The sequence below is a fragment of the Mobula birostris genome, chromosome X, assembly GCF_030028105.1.
Source record: "Mobula birostris isolate sMobBir1 chromosome X, sMobBir1.hap1, whole genome shotgun sequence".
In the NCBI taxonomy this organism is placed as follows: domain Eukaryota; kingdom Metazoa; phylum Chordata; class Chondrichthyes; order Myliobatiformes; family Myliobatidae; genus Mobula; species Mobula birostris.
Window position 1 is genome coordinate 64,610,750 of NC_092402.1, and position 16,793 is coordinate 64,627,542.

Sequence of the window (16,793 nt, forward strand, 5' to 3'; positions counted from 1 at the left end):
AGCTGTGCAGGTTGGTGGGTTAATGGGATGGCTGTACATCACCCCTAATGTGTAGGTGAGGGATAGGATCTGGCGTTGATGGGAATGTATGATGAATAAAAATAAGATTTAAAGTAGCGAGGTGACTGGTCACCGTGATCTTGGCAGGCTGAAGGACCTGTCTCTGTGGTTAAATAGCACATGCCTGGAGCTTATTTGGCCAGCAGTGCTGAGAGAATGGAAAAAAATAATTAATAGAAATTGTGTGACAATTCAGTGCCAGTTGAAGCACCTCTGAATAGGATACTATATTTATAATGTATATAATATTCTTCCAAGTGGCAATGAAAAAGTGCTTAATATTGTTATGTTGGGTATTTAGTGAGATCCTTGTGACTGATGCAAACTAGTGAGTTTTTTGAATATCTGGTTGCAACTTGGTTAAAGATAATCAAAGATAACCTTTTTTCACAATGTTAGGACAGTTACAAGCTTTTGGTAGCAGGTGAAGAGCTTGACTAAAACCATGTTTAACCAGATAAGAATCGGGAAATCCAATTAAAAACAACTTTGCTTTCTCCCAGAGCTGTGGAACCTTGTGAATATCATTAGTTATCCAGAGTTTTTGCTTGCTGTGTTTGGATTTTGCTTGAGCTGTTATATCACTCTGCAGCTCAATAAGACATTATTACAATGTGGTGTCAACGTCAGTCACATTCACCCCAAATGGATCCACCACCCAGTCTGGAATCTCTGAGCTGAAATTCCATGTCAGTGTGGTGTTGTTCCAAATGATCAAGATGTGCAATCAGATTATCTTCACGCAGTTCTATTTAAGAGTGGACAGTGAAGGACATTACATAAACTTACGACGTCCAAGTATTGCTGCTGAAAAGTTTGCGTTTTCCAAGGAAAGCGTTGATGGCCTCTTCGCATGATATGAGATTGCTGTTTTCTCCTTGTAACTGTTTGTTTAATAAGTTCAGTTTTTCAGATATATCTGACAGGAAAAATATGTCAGGCTTAGCAGTGACAATTTGTTCTCTAAACTGCTTATCACTTAGAATGCTACAATACTATCGCAAAGTGCAAAAACGTGATGGAAGACCATTACCTTTTGATAACCATCAGACCTCTGTATGCATTAGTAGTCATTCAAAATCTTCTTCGTTTTCCTCACAAGTTGTCAAAAAAGACAATCTTGAAGTGCATTTGATCTGATGACGTTGACGGCCATTATTACAGCAGCAAGGGTTTCATGCAAATGTCCTCGCAGTATTATTGCAACCAAATGCTGACGGTGGATGACGCAGTGTATGCAAAAAAAAAGTCAGCTACAGCATTTTTTAAATGAGCAATGAATCCTCTGTGTCTTTCTACCACTGCAGCAGCAGCATCAGTTGCAGCAACCATTATATTTTCCAGCAGAATTTTGTTCTCCAAGAAATAGCTCTTGACTTCTTCAAAAATAGTTTCACTTTTGGTATGTGTCTTAAGCTTTCGGGCAAAAAGCATTTCCTCACTGGCCTGGACATCATTCAAAAACCTAACATATGTCATTAGAAGGGCTTCATTCTCATGTAATGTGTTTTCACTGATTTGTAGGGCAAACTTCTTAACTTGCAGTTGTGCAACTATAGTACTGTGCTATAGCTAGGGTGCCTAAGACTTTTGCTCTGGTAATTTTATGTATTGCTCTGCTCCATTGCTGCAAGAAACAAATTTCATGACGTATGTGAGTGATGATAAAACTGATTCTGATATGGTTCTCTATTGTGGACTGAGAGTGGGAAGGGGGCAGGGAGAGGGCAATCATGGTTGGGAAAAGGGGAAGGGAGAAGGGAGGGAGCAGGAAGCACTAGAGAGACATTCTGTAATGATCAATAAATCAATTGTTTGGAATCAAATAGCCTTGCCTGGTGTCTCGAGGCTGGTGTGTTTATACCTGTGCCACCTCCTGCTACTGGCACTCCTTCTCTACCACTTGTCCCACACCCCTCCTGTCACACTCCACCCTTGCCATTCCCAACATTCTTTTCCAGATTTACAAGCTCGCTCTCCGCTCCTCGTCGACAAATACAGTACTGTGCAAAAGTCTTGGACACCCTAGCTATATATGTACCTAAGACTTTTGCAGGGTGCTGTACTTGTTTTTCCATATCACCTGACACTTCTTCAATACATCTTGATACTGTTGAGTTGCTCAAGAGGATGTCTAGAATAGTTTCAAATGCGCTCTGTTCATAACAGTAGAAATTACACCAGAGACTGCCGCAGAATCAATGATTTTCCTCTATTATATGCCCTACCAGCTTTTGCAATTAAGTTTGAAATCTCATAAGGTGCATGTAAGCCTCTGTAAATCTCAGCTGCTTTTTCACTCTGAAAATTATCACATAGTTTTTTGAAGCAATCCAGTGTCTTGCCTGTCTTGTCCTTGTGTGCTGTCCCCATATGTGTGTGCGTCTTGTACATATAAACAGAAACAACAGTACAATTGTGTGAGCAGGCTCTATAGAAAATTAGTAAATGTTGAAGGACTATAAGTATAGTTACATGTGGAAAAAGTATCAGTATTGAATATACAAGTAAAAATAAAACTAGCTTTTAAGGTAGTACTTTTATATAAAAATTAATGCTTTAGGCAAATTTAAAACGAAATGCTATATATGCAAATTCTATGTGGCAATAAAGAGTACGTGCTCACCAAAAAAAAGCGAATTGAACTTCCTTTCAAGATCTAATAAATATCAAGGATTTAATGGAGACTGTGCTGGTAGAGAGTGATGCAGTGGGAGACTTCACACATTCTTGCTTCTCTGCAGATTAGCTGTTGCTGGCAGATGACTCCACTGCAGTAACTGCAGCCTTCATATCACGTTTTATAAGTATTGTAAACATGTGTGGGTCAGTGGAGGAAAACAGATTTGGGGGGGGTGGATGTGGAGTGGGGCTCAGTGGGTCGCCTTGCAGGGTACAGGGTGCGGTCAAGCAGTAGCAGAGATAACAATGGACTTACTGTATGACCCCCCGACACAGACACAGAGAGAGACACACACACACACAATTGTTCTGCTGCCTCAATTGCACCATCAAGCATATTTTCCCCTTCATTTCATTCAGTGTTGCATATAAATTACATATATTTATTTTTAATTTCTATATTTTAGTAATAGAAAACAGTAAATTTGCAGTGACCAATTCAGAAACTCCTGTGGGCCCCAGTTACTTGTTTTTTGCTTGTGGCCCCTATGAAATCTGGCATAGCTCCCCTGGGAGACCATATGGCCCATGTTGAGAACCACTGCCCTAGAGAACTATGAGTTCCATTATAGGCATAATTTATACACTTAGGGTGCTAGTTGTTTGTGAGAGATGCGTGCACAGATTTAATATTGATTATCTTTTATTGAGTTATTCCCAAGGGTAATCTCCCCTTGAGTATGTCATCACCCATTCACAGAGGGTGGAATTGTTCCAGTCAATACAACTTCAGGTAAATATTGGATGCTTCTCCATCTGGGGAGCCATGTGCCTCTTAATTGCTACTGGACTTGTGTTCTGTAGAAGGTTGGGGCTTCTCCCAATAACAGCTTTGGCCAGATCTGCTTGACAGTTGAACTCCATGGGTATTGGACAGGGTGTGTGTGTAGATTTGTGCTGCCACACCATTTTGTTTGATTTACTGTCTTCTCCAGCGTGGGTGTATCCAGCAAAATCTTTTTTCTCCTATTTTTCTCCTATTTTCTTGTTGCCACTTGTCTTTAGAATGTTTTTGTTCTACCTTGTGTTAGTTATTCATCCTTGGCGTGTGGGCGTTGCAGGCAAGGCCAGAATTTATTCACCTCAAAGATGATGAGCCATTGCCTTGAACAGGAGCAGTCCTTCTGGATGTGCTATTGGGGAGGGAGTCCTTTAATTTGGGGCCCAGTGGCCAGCTGAAGGCCCAGTGATAGATGCCAAAGTCGGCGATGGTGTGTGACTGGAGATGGAGATGTTTGTGCACACTTTCATGTCCGCTCAGGTGGCAGTAGTTGCAAGATTGGAAGAAGTCATGCCAGTGCTCTTGCTCTTTTCTGTTTTACTACCTATCCTTAGCACCATCCTAAGCGGACATGTTCTCTCCTAGGAAATTCCTATCCCCTAAACATTCATTTCTTTCTGCACTCCCTAGACTTCTTTTGAAAGAAGACCTGTTGTCACCTCTGCCTGGTCAATCTTGTCTTCCCTTGTGCTCTTAAAGTGGGTGGGATTCCTCCATAGTGAAATATGGGTTGAAATATAAGAGGGGGAAAGGGATATGGTTGTCTGTGCTGAGGCGATTGATGGGGGAGCACTCCCTGAAGGGAGCCATGTCAGATTTATAGCATGAAAGAAAAAATTGATAGTTTTTTTTTACTAATCACTCTGTATTAATCTTCATATCATTTTCCAGCTACTACAACACGAAATCTGTCCTGCTTTGCTTTGCCATCACAGCTCTGGTGTGTTTTGCCGTGACAATATTCAGCTTCCAGACAAAGGTAAGCTGGTGTAGCTAGGGCTGACAGCATGCGAGTGATCTGTTTCTCTCTGCCACTGCCTAGTCTCCTTGGAATCCAACAGTTCCAGGTGCTGAGGATTAGCCATTTGGTTCTGATTACTTGCCAGGGTGTGGAATTTTAGCCCCTTGGTTTGAAAGGTCACCTGTTCACCTGCCTGGAATGGAGATGCTACACAAGTTGTTGCTGCCTGGGGCTGTTTTCAGGTTTGTCCTGCTTTGGGATAAGATATAGGAGCAGAATTAGGCCATTTGACCCATCGAGTCTGCTCCACCATTTCATCATGGCTGATCTGTTTTTCTTCATGCCCTAACCAATCAAGAATCTATCAACCTCTGCCTTAAATATACATAAAGACTTGGCCTCCACAGCTACCTGTAGCAATGGATTCCACAGATTCACCAACCTCTGGCTAAAGAAATTCCTCCTCGGCTCTGTTCTAAATGGACACCCCTCTATTCTGAGGCTGTGTCCTCTGGTCTCAGACACTCCCATCATCTCAAACATCCTCTGTACATCTGCTCTATTAAGACCTTTCACCATTCGATAGGCTTTCAATTAGCTCACCTGTCATTCTTCTGAGGGGTACTTTGCCCCTCTTCTCTCCCATCCAGTGATCATAGAGGACCAGAGAACCCTAATGCGTGGACCAAGGTAGGAGATTACTTGCCTGAAGGGCTGGAGGAAGCACTCCCTCTCCTTCTGGCCCTGGATCTGCACTTGCTGTCCATGCCTCCCCCTAAATGCAGGGTTTCTCACAGTCCAGCCAGCCCATGTTAAAAGTGCTTCTGTTTAATATTTTAATGTGGTTTCACTACAATAGACGAGGATATTTCCCCCCTGGTGGGGTGGGCTTTTTTTTCCCAAACCCCACATCAAATAGCCCAATTTTGAAACCAGAAGTGGTTTTTCATGGTGCTGTGCCACTTGCTTGAGTTGCTTACTTTGTGCCATGCCACCATGGAGCTAAATAAGGACACAGTCAGCTCCTTGTGCCTACCTGTTTCAATAAAATCATAGCTGATCTTCTACCTCAGTGCCACGTTGTACTTGCCCAATATCCTTTAGTTCCCTTTAATACCTTTTTAATGTCAATTGGGACCAAGCAAGCAGAAATTCTGTGGTCAATCATTGGAATTCCTTCCCCAGGATGCTCAGTCACCCAGTGTATTCAAGACATTGGTAGGCAGGTTTTTAGATATTGAAATTAGTTTATTATTATTGCATGTACCAAGATACAGTGAAAAGCTTGTCTTGTATACTGTTCATACGGATCAGATCATTACGGATTCATCCCAGTTTGGCAAAAGAATAAATCAAGAAAGGTAGTGCACCCGTGGCTGACAAGAGAAATTAGGGATAGTATCAATTCCAAAGAAGCAGTATACAAATTAGCCAGAGAAAGTGGCTCACCTGAGGACTGGGAGAAATTCAGAGTTCAGCAGAGGAGGACAAAGGGCTTAATTAGGAAGGGGAAAAAAGATTATGAGAGAAAACTGGCAGGGAACATAAAAATGGACTGTAAAAGCTTTTATAGATATGTAAAAAGGAAAAGACTGGTAAAGACAAATGTAGGTCCCCTGCAGACAGAAACAGGTGAATTGATTATGGGGAGCAAGGACATGGCAGACCAATTGAATAATTACTTTGGTTCTGTCTTCACTAAGGAGGACATAAATAATCTTCCAGAAATAGTAGGGGACAGAGGGTCCAGTGAGATGGAGGAACTGAGCGAAATACATGTTAGTAGGGAAGTGGTGTTAGGTAAATTGAAGGGATTGAAGGCAGATAAATCCCCAGGGCCAGATGGTCTGCATCCTAGAGTGCTTAAGGAAGTAGCCCAAGAAATAGTGGATGCATTAGTGATAATTTTTCAAAACTCGTTAGATTCTGGACTAGTTCCTGAGGATTGGAGGGTGGCTAATGTAACTCCACTTTTTAAAAAAGGAGGGAGAGAGAAACCGGGGAATTATAGACCGGTTAGCCTAATGTCGGTGGTGGGGAAACTGCTGGAGTCAGTTATCAAGGATGTGATAATAGCACATTTGGAAAGCGGTGAAATGATCGTACAAAGTCAGCATGGATTTGTGAAAGGAAAATCATGTCTGACGAATCTCATAGAATTTTTTGAGGATGTAACTAGTAGAGTGGATAGGGGAGAACCAGTGGATGTGGTATATTTGGATTTTCAAAAGCCTTTTGACGAGGTCCCACACAGGAGATTAGTGTGCAAACTTAAAGCACACGGTATTGGGGGTAAGGTATTGGTGTGGGTGGAGAATTGGTTAGCATACAGGAAGCAAAGAGTGGGAATAAACGGGACCTTTTCAGAATGGCAGGCAGTGACTAGTGGGGTACCGCAAGGCTCAGTGCTGGGACCCCAGTTGTTTACAATATAAATGACTTGGATGAGGGAATTAAATGCAGCATCTCCAAGTTTGCGGATGACACGAAGCTGGGTGGCAGTGTTAGCTGTGAGGAGGATGCTAAGAGGATGCAGGGTGACTTGGATAGGTTGGGTGAGTGGGCAAGTTCATGGCAGATGCAATTTAATGTGGATAAATGTGAAGTTATCCACTTTGGTGGCAAAAATAGGAAAACAGATTATTATCTGAATGGTGGCCGATTAGGAAAAGGGGAGGTGCAATGAGACCTGGGTGTCATTATACACCAGTCATTGAAAGTGGGCATGCAGGTACAGCAGGCGGTGAAAAAGGCGAATGGTATGCTGGCATTTATAGCGAGAGGATTAGAGTACAGGAGCAGGGAGGTACTACTGCAGTTGTACAAGGCCTTGGTGAGACCACACCTGGAGTATTGTGTGCAGTTTTGGTCCCCTAATCTGAGGAAAGACATCCTTGCCGTAGAGGGAGTACAAAGAAGGTTCACCAGATTGATTCCTGGGATGGCAGGACTTTCATATGAAGAAAGACTGGATGAACTGGGCTTGTACTCGTTGGAATTTAGAAGATTGAGGGGGGATCTGTTTGAAACGTATAAGATCCTAAAGGGATTGGACAGGCTAGATGCAGGAAGATTGTTCCCAATGTTGGGGAAGTCCAGAACGAGGGGCCACAGTTTGAGGATAGAGGGGAAGCCTTTTAGGACCGAGATTAGGAAAAACTTCTTCACACAGAGAGTGGTGAATCTGTGGAATTCTCTGCCACAGGAAACAGTTGAGGCCAGTTCATTGGCTATATTTAAGAGGGAGTTAGATATGGCCCTTGTGGCTACGGGGGTCAGGGGTATGGAGGGAAGGCTGGGGCGGGGTTCTGAGTTGGATGATCAGCCATGATCATAATAAATGGCGGTGCAGGCTCGAAGGGCTGAATGGCCTACTCCTGCACCTATTTTCTATGTTTCTATGTTTCTATTACACAGTGGATTGAGCTGGAATAAGGTAAAACAACAACAATGTAGAATAAAGTGTGAAAGAAACTAACTACAGTTCAGGTAAAAGATGAAGGGCAAGATCATTGAGGTGTACTGTCAGGCCAAGAGTCTATGTTATTGTACAATCTCTCTATGCTCTCCCCTATTCCTTTCTCTGTGGCCTCTTCTACTTTCCAATCCTGCGCTCCCTGTGTTCAGCTTGTGTTCTTCATTATTACCTGTGCTTGTGGCAAAACCTTGGCCTTCTCTCCCTCAACTCCCTCATCTAATCCCTCTCTTCACATTCTGTACTTTGACAAAAAACCTTTGGTCCCCATTTTCTAATCATCTTGATGTCTTTTGGCTTGATTTAGTTACTGTATTGAAAAATCCTCATTACTTGAATACAGATTTTTATTGTTTGTGGGAGCCAGTTATCTGATGAACATTGGAGAATGTGTTTTGCTGTACTTTATACTGCCTTCTACTGCCTAACTACTGAACAGAAAGCTCTGTCAAGAATGATGGGGCAAGTATTTTGCAGAGGAGAGAAGAGGAAGGGAAACGGATATTGAGTACTTGTTGAGTTGATTTGAACCCAAGCAGAGATCTCTGAACCAGGATTTTCTCTTCTACAGTTTGACTTCACCTCCTGCCAAGGAGTCCTGTTCGTACTGTTGCTGGTCCTTTGCATCAGTGGCTTTGTCCTGGCGATTGTGTTGCCGTTTCAGTATGTAAGTTACCTCTTCCATTTTCACTCCATGGTAGTTGGCTCCATCACCTACAGGTAGGGAGTTAATGCTGATCCTATGTGGCTCTCTACCAGTAAGACAAAAATATAAAATATATATTTGAAATGGTGCAGCTATGGGATTGTTGGAATCATTTTGGGATTGGGGGTGCTCCCTAGTTTGTGCTTCTTTTGTCTCTTCCCCCATCCAGATTAAATGTACACAACATCTCACGTTTAGGTCCCATCCAGGGCTCTGTTCCATGAACTGTTCATAACTTGAACAGTTAGCAGCGAGCAGAGTTCCCACCTAGCAGAAAGTGTCTGCGGCAGATCCATCCCTCCTGTCTCCCAAATGCTCATCTGGTATGTACAGGCTATGTACAAGATGAACCCGTGCTCGGCTCCTTTACTCTGTGTCAGTTAAAGCATCAAGCAACATGAAAATCATGGAGGCCGAGAACGGAAACGAACAGGTGTTCAGCGCCATCTGCCTGCGTTTGACCGGTCTCCTTCACTTCTCATGACTACCGCCGTTTAGGAGGTGCAAGGCTCCCACGCCCCCAGGTTCAGGAGCGGTTGTTGCCCATTGGGTTCCTGGACGGGCTTCTCTCGCCTTAGCACTGAACGGGTTCTGCGGCCGTGGACTCATTTTTGGGGGCTCGGCGCTTCATGTTCCACGTGTTTTTGTTTACTGTTTTTACTATTTACACGGTTTGTCCTCTTGCACATTTGCGGTCTTGTATGTGATAGCCTCCACAGCCGTCTGTGCCAATAAATTCTACAGATTCAGCACCCTCTGGCTAAAGAAATCCCTCCTTGTCTGTTCTAAAAGGACATTCTTCTATTCTGAGGCTGTGCACTCTGGTCCTAGCCTCTCCCACCAATGAAAAATCCTCTCCCCATCCACCCTCTATATAGGACTTTAGATAATAGGTAGACTTTAATGAGATCGCCCTCATTCTTCTAACATCCAGTGGGTACAGGACCAGAGCCATTGAATACTCCTCATTCCAGGGATCATTCTCATAACCTCCTCTAGACCCTCTCCAATGTCAGCACATCCTTTTTTTAGATAAGGGGTCCACAATACTCCAAGATGCGGTCCGACCAATGTCTTATAAAGCCTGAGCTTTGCATCCTTGCTTTTATATTCTAACCCTCTCAAAATTAATGCTAACATTGCATTTGCCTTCTTTACCACCAACTCAGCCTGCAAAGTTAACCTTTTGGGTATCCTGCACGAGGACTCCCAAGTCCCTTTTGCACCTCTAATTTCTGAATTTTCTCCCCATTTAGAAAATAGTCTACACCTTTATTCCTTCTGCCAAAGTACATGACCATACACTTCCCTACACTGTGTTCCATCTGCCATTCCTTTGCCTATTCTTCTAATCTTTCCAAGTCCTTCTGAAGACTCCTTGCTTCTTCAACACTACCTGCCCCTCTATCTATCTTTGAAAAATCCAGGGTTGGGGGCGGGGGAGGTCAGGGGATGGAGACCCATGGAGTCACAGGGAGAACGTGCAAACTCCACCTGGACAGCACCAGAAATTGGGATTAAACCCTGGTTTCTCAGAGTAGTGAGGCTCTATGATGAATTCTCTGCCTTGCCTTGCCACTGCCACCTCATATTAATGACCCTTTTTCCCTCACACACCATTGATCCCCAGTACAGGATGTGGAAATTTCCATCTGCTCAACAATGGGTAAAATGCATTAGATTAGATTATGAGGACACACAGTCCTCTTTTATTGTCATTTAGTAATGCATGCATTAAGAAATAATACAATATTCCTCCGGTGTGATATCACAGAAACACAGGACAGACCAAGACTGAAAAACTAACAAAAACCACATAATTAATAACATATAGTTACAACAGTGCAACAATACTATAACTTGATGAAAGAACAGGCCATGGCACAGTAAAAAAGAAAAGTTCAGAGTCTCTCGAAAGTCCCACATGTCACACAGACGTGAGAAGGAAGAAAACTCTCCCTGCCATGCCCAACCACAGTCCAACTCTGAGTTGTCCGAAAACTTCGAGCTCTGATCAGCCCTCTGACACCGAGTACCGAGCACCATCTCTATCTGAACGCTTCGACCTCAGCCTCGGTCGCCAGCAGCAGGCAAAGCCAGGGATTTTGGGGCCTTCCCTCCGGAGGTTCTCGATTGCACAGTAGCAGCGGCAGCGAACTGGACATTTCAGAAGTTACTCCAGATGTTCCTTTGTGCTTCTCACATCTGTCTTCATCAAATCAGAATTGTGCACGGCACCCTACTTGACAAATACGATATCATTTCACTGGAGAGCTGCGCGCACACTGTGTTTCATGCTTTCCTTGGCTTCCAACTCCATTCCCACCAACAAGCCACTGAATGGCCCACTTCTTCCTTAATGACTGTCTGAAACTGAGGCAGGTTGTCCGACCTTGCTGCCACATTTGCTTCCACAATTGTCTAGCATCTGTTTCATTGTTAAGCCCTCATTTCCACCTCTGTAACATCTAACTCTCCTCCTGTCTAACTCATTTCCTGCTTGAGACCCTTGGTGCATTGGGATGTTTGGTGATTTGGGGAAAAGTGATTTATAATTGGAAACTATTTTTACTGCTTTGGGAGCTTGGATTTTATCTTGGCAATGTAGGGATTGTTACATTCTCTAGTGTGTGTGGTCTAAATTGGTGTCTCTGTTGTATAGTCTACTAGCCATGTGGGGCAATGGCAGGTTTAAAAAAAAAGGATCAGTAGCAATGATGGAGACCACAGTTAACAACGATGTGTGCTGTCACTATTGTCAACAGGAGCCAATGGCAGAGACCGTTGTTGCCAGTGTAGACCAATGGGCATCGTTATTATTACATGTGCCATTGTCCTGCATTGTGGATATCCACTGTTGTTAAATGCAGATATTTTAATAAGTGACAAGTCATGATAAATGGCAATTCTTTCTATTTCAGGTTCCCTGGCTTCATGCAATTTATGCAGTGCTGGGAGCAATCATCTTTACAATGGTGAGTCACTGACAGGGCACTTTTGTACTTTGCTGTTTAGGGTGTGTACACACTTTCCCCTCCCAGTTAAAGTTCCCCTGGCCCTGTGTGCAGCAAAGTATCTTTAATGTTGCTGCATAGATCTTGCAGGGAGAAGTCATCTCTCATGCTGCCAAGATGGGCTAAGTTTTGTTTTGTGTTGCTACCCTGTGGTGCACCCAGTGGCCAGTAAAGACTTGTGTGTTGCTGGCAGGTATCTGCAAATTTTGTAATGGAGTCTTCTCCATTTGTTCATTACCAGTTTGGAGGGGAGATGCAGGTGTCCAACAAGCATTGACTTGGCGTCAACATCATTGGCTCATAGACCCATTTCAGAGACCAGCGCAAAACTTAGGCTGACATTCTTAGTGCACCTCCAGGAGGACCACAACCTTGTCATGGTTTGGAGGCTTGCGTGCCTCAGTGATCCAGAGAACTGTGTTGGCTGGAATTAGGGCTTTATGCTTTGGCCCTTGGTAGCGTCACCCATGCCAACCAGGTTGAAGGGCAGAGGCCAGACTAAGAATGGTCCACCGGTCCTCCAGGTTCAGGGGTTCAGCTCAGGGCTAAACAACCCTGACTGGTAAAATAAAACTGTTATGGAAAAAGCAATGAAGAATCCTCCTATATCTGTGTGGCCAAGGACAAACAGAGATGGAAGATCTTCATTGCTGCCCTAAACACCAGCAGTGTAACGGGCAGTAAGTAATTAAGTAATTTCAGTGCAGCATTGAGGGAGCTGTCATCTTTTCGGAGGTTGAACCAAGTAAGCCTTCCCACTCATTTTAAAATCTCACTGGGGACTTCCCAAAGAAGAGTTGGGGTGTCTGCTCAATGTTCCCCAACCAACATGTGGTTATACAATTAATTATTTGACTCATCATAGGTCCTGCCTATTGATTTGGAGATGGGGGTTCAAATCCCATCATGGGAGTTGATAAAACCTGGAATATAAAGGGTAGTGTAAGTAGTGGTGACTGGGTGGTTGTAAAAGCCCCAATTGGTTGACTGGCCTCCCTTATGGGAGGAAAATGTGCCCATTTTCTCCCCCCCCCCCCACCCCTTCCAGTCTGACCTGGATGTGAATCCAGACTTGGAAAAATGATGGGGCATCCCAGCCATTTATCGCATTTCTTTTATGGGAGCTTGCTGCTGGGTCTTCTGCCTTGCGGCAGTGAGCGTGTTTCATGGGTGATCGTTGACAAATTCACTGAGGTTAGCGTTTCTGACTGCATGCAAGCTTAGTAGTTCTTAAGTTCCTGCAAAATCTATAGGGGAACTAGGGAGAAATGACCACTCACATACTGGATGCACTTTGCTTCTTCTTCTCTAGTTCCTGGCCTTTGACACGCAGATCCTGATAGGAAATCGTCGGTATGCCATCAGCCCTGAGGAGTACATCTTCGGGGCGCTGAATATCTACTTGGACATCATTTATATCTTCACCTTCATGCTGCAGATTTTTGGCTCCAATAGAGAATGAGCTGATCAGAATGGGTCGCTTCCACTTGAGATGGACTTTCTTTTCTATCAAAAAATGTACCAGCAACAGCAGCAATTAGAGCTAAAGCAAGTGGCGTAGCTGAAACCCAATTGCTCCAACTTGTTAATGGTTTAATCCATTTTGTGTTAATGTAACAGTGAATCTAGTATAAGGTGGATCTGCACAAGCTTATAGATATACGCATGACAGCAATACATATGCCAGTGCGTTTTGGGCTTTTGGCGCGCATACATTCCAGGAACACAGCTGATATACTTGCTTCCCTGCAGTTTGAGTCATCTGCCAGCTTGGCTTTCTCACACTAATTTTATTAACGGGTGCATGGTGATTATCTGTAAATGCCTTAGAAGAAATTTTTCGGATTGTGTTCACTAGTGTAGGGGAGTGAGCTTCAAATTTGCTTCCTTGCTCTAAAGGTCCAGGGGCGGAATTTTTATTTCCTGTACTTATGCCGAGAGAGGGTAAGTTGCTCCTGGCTGTTCATACCTACGTTCCCTGAACCGCGGGTCCCACTCTGAAGCCTTGAGCACAGAATCCGGGTTACTACCGCCCCCTGGCTGCACTGAGGGAGTACTGCACTGTCAGAAGCGCCAAGCTGCAGTGGAGGTGTTGGACTGACGCTCCCACCTTCTATTTTTACAGAGGTGGTAACATGTCCCAAGGTACTTGATTGGAAGCCAAGTGTTCTCCTTGTATTTTTCCCCTGCGCAAATGTCATTTTGGCAATCTGATCATTTTGTTTGGGCGCAAAATGGCTGCTGCATTCGCCAGTCATGACTATTTAAACAATAAACGGTTGAAGCATGGGAAGGATGCCAGGGATGTTATATAAATGTAGATTCCTTCTTTTTACACGCGTCTCCTCTGAGGCAGCTTGCATGCTTGTGCTGAGTTCCATAGTGTTGGTTTCTGTGGAAAGGGGAAGCTTTAAAAACTGGGGAAAGGTGATGGTTTTTTGTTAAAAGGCTGCATTTATACAGAGAACCTCTGTAGTTTGTAAACTGATTATAATAGACTTGTGTAATAGTCAATGGTCTGTCTTGTTTTACTTTATTTATCAATCATCTGCTGCAACATGAGTGATTAAATCTTGCCCCATCTACACTCTGCTTTGAACCAAGTTCACTTCCATTTACCACTCCAGGCCAGATATGTAGAACACCTCCTTCCTTTGTGTGTATTGCTGACTGAATTTTCAATCCTGTCCAGCATTCAGAATATTTAAGTTACCAAAAAATCCAGCCACTCATTCTGGCTACTGAAGTTGTGGAACAGCTTGCAATGTCTGTCCTGAAAAAGGCAAGGGAGGGGGCAGAGCCACCTTGGTCGATGATAAGAATTGGCAGACCGTTAAGTGACCAAATTATGATCTTGCAGCAGGGGCCTTCAACATGGGAATAAGTGGGTACATTGTAAGAACTTGCAATTATGGGAGATCGGTGGGGAAGAAAGTAGCCAGTCCACTAGTATGGTGCCAGTTGTGGCCTTTGCCTTTGCCTCTGTGTTAAGTCACCCTCTAGGCTTGGCTGGCAGTCTGGTTGGGATTGAGGGTGAGGTGGTGAGTTAAAAAACTGAAGCCCTGTGCCCCACCTCTTGGGCAGATATAAACGATGATGTGGCTTGATTAACATAAAGAATGGAGATTTGTTTTTGCACCAGTTACGTCCAATAATATCTCATCGGGGGGGAAAAGGTGCCCTATCACTTGATCACATTTCAAAAGTACATCACTGGCATGGGATTAGGCATGAGAAACAACTACGTCTACACAATACTTTAATTCAATAAAGCCTTTATTTCAGATGCAACTATTTAGAGTTAATAGACTGCAGATTATAATCTGTTGAAGTTTAAATTAAAAAGTACCAGTCATTTGCTGCTCTGACAATGAGTCATCTGTTTAAATCTACAATATGTAATCTGGGAGAGGCAGCTGGGAATTTGGGCCCAATGTGGAGGGGAAAGCAGAGGCTATCCTTTATAGCCCTCAGTTCAAGCTGTGGTCTTGGGGCACTAAAAATCAAGATTCAAAGGGAACAGGTTTTTTTTAATGCAGGAAGCAATAGAATAAACACTTCTGACTGGCTAAGAGAAGGTGGTGAAATGGGAGGAATGGTTTGCAAATGAGATGTTGTGAAAACTCTGACAGCAGCAGTCACTGTAGGGCGTAATGGGTGTATCGAATACTGCTTAAAGACATGCATGAAAGAAATCTTTCTGGGCAAAGAAACTATACCTTAAAACTATTTGTATTTTAACTTTCCCCTCTGTTTCTTTTCAATCCATTTGCAACATATTTGAGATTAAAGCTAGTTGTAAAACCATTTTGCAGGTTTTGATTTTTTAAAATTATTTTACTATGGATCTGGTATAATCAGAAATGTCTCCTTGGTGCAGTAGACATCTGCACTCAGTGGCCACTTTATTAGGTACACCTGTAAACCTGCCAATCACATGGCAGCAACTCGATGCATAAAAGCATGCAGACATGGTCAAGAGGTTCAGTTGCTCAGACCAAACATCAGAATGGGGAAGAAATGTGATCTAAGTTACTTTGACCAATGAATGATTGTTGGCTCCTGGCAGGGTTTGAGTATCTCTGAAATTGCTGATCTCCTGGGATTTTCACGCACAACAGTCTCTAGAGTTTACAGAGAGTGATGTAAGAAACATAAAACATCCAGTGAGCGGCAGTTCTGTGGGTGGAAACACCTTGTTAATGAGAGAGGTCAGAGGAGAATGGCCAGACTGGTTCAAGCTGGCAGGAAGGCGACAGTAACTCAACCCTGTGCTACAACAGTGGTGTGCAGAAGAGCATCCCTGAACACTGAACACGTCACCTTGAAGTGGATGGGCTACAGCAGCAGAAGACTGTGGCCACTTTATTAGATTTAGGAGGGACCTAACAAAGTGGTAACTGAGTGTATACTGATTAATCTGAAAATTGGACCCATTATTTTTAAAAACAAACTGAAGACCCAGAGCACTGCTGCAGTGTCATGGGCTACCAGCACTGGTGAGAGAATGAGGGGGACGGGAAGAGAGCGAGAGGGTGGGTGGGTGGGCAGGCGTGGTGAAGGGAGGGGGGAGGCAGGGGACTGGAGTCAATTCCATAATTCCTTTAAGAAGCTGCACTGGTTTGATGGATTGGATGGCCTCATTGAGATGTTTAATTTTGTAATTTTTTGTTTGCCTTTTAGATCTATAGCACTGGGGTACCATGAAACATAACCTCCTGCTACAGATCAAAGGGACGCAAAGTAATTTAGTCTGTTGTTGTTCTTCATCTTTGTCCCGCACACACTACATCCCAGCACACTCCCTTTCTTTTCAAATTTCAGATGGATTTTTCTTTTGTGACACCTCATCTGTGCTGAATTCCTTTTTGGGTTTGTGTGTTTGTTGCCCTGTATCTCAAAATTTGAAGAGGCAATTGCTTTCAAAGAAACGGTGTCGCCTATTATGCCCATTCCTCGCCAAGGCTGGAGTTTGAAAGGAATAAAGATAAGATCCTTTATACAATTGAAAAGCAGAATAAGGATTAGTAGGCAATCCATGGGGTTTATTGTTGCCTTGGCTTCTGCTTACAATTGCATTGAAATTTAAAATAATGATTCCAAGTCTATCACTC

General features: G+C 43.5%; 1 protein-coding gene across 1 annotated transcript in view; it reads left to right on the forward strand.

The window, feature by feature from the left end:
* The window catches only part of LOC140191559 (protein lifeguard 2-like), a 65,463-nt gene extending 52,322 nt beyond the window's left edge, over positions 1-13,141 (forward strand). Inside the window, exons 9-12 of the mRNA XM_072249054.1 lie at positions 4,415-4,502; positions 8,531-8,626; positions 11,587-11,640; positions 12,992-13,141. Coding sequence (XP_072105155.1) covers positions 4,415-4,502; positions 8,531-8,626; positions 11,587-11,640; positions 12,992-13,141 — 388 coding nt within the window. The remainder of the gene's footprint in view (positions 1-4,414; positions 4,503-8,530; positions 8,627-11,586; positions 11,641-12,991) is intronic.
* The last annotated feature ends 3,652 nt before the right edge of the window (positions 13,142-16,793 follow it).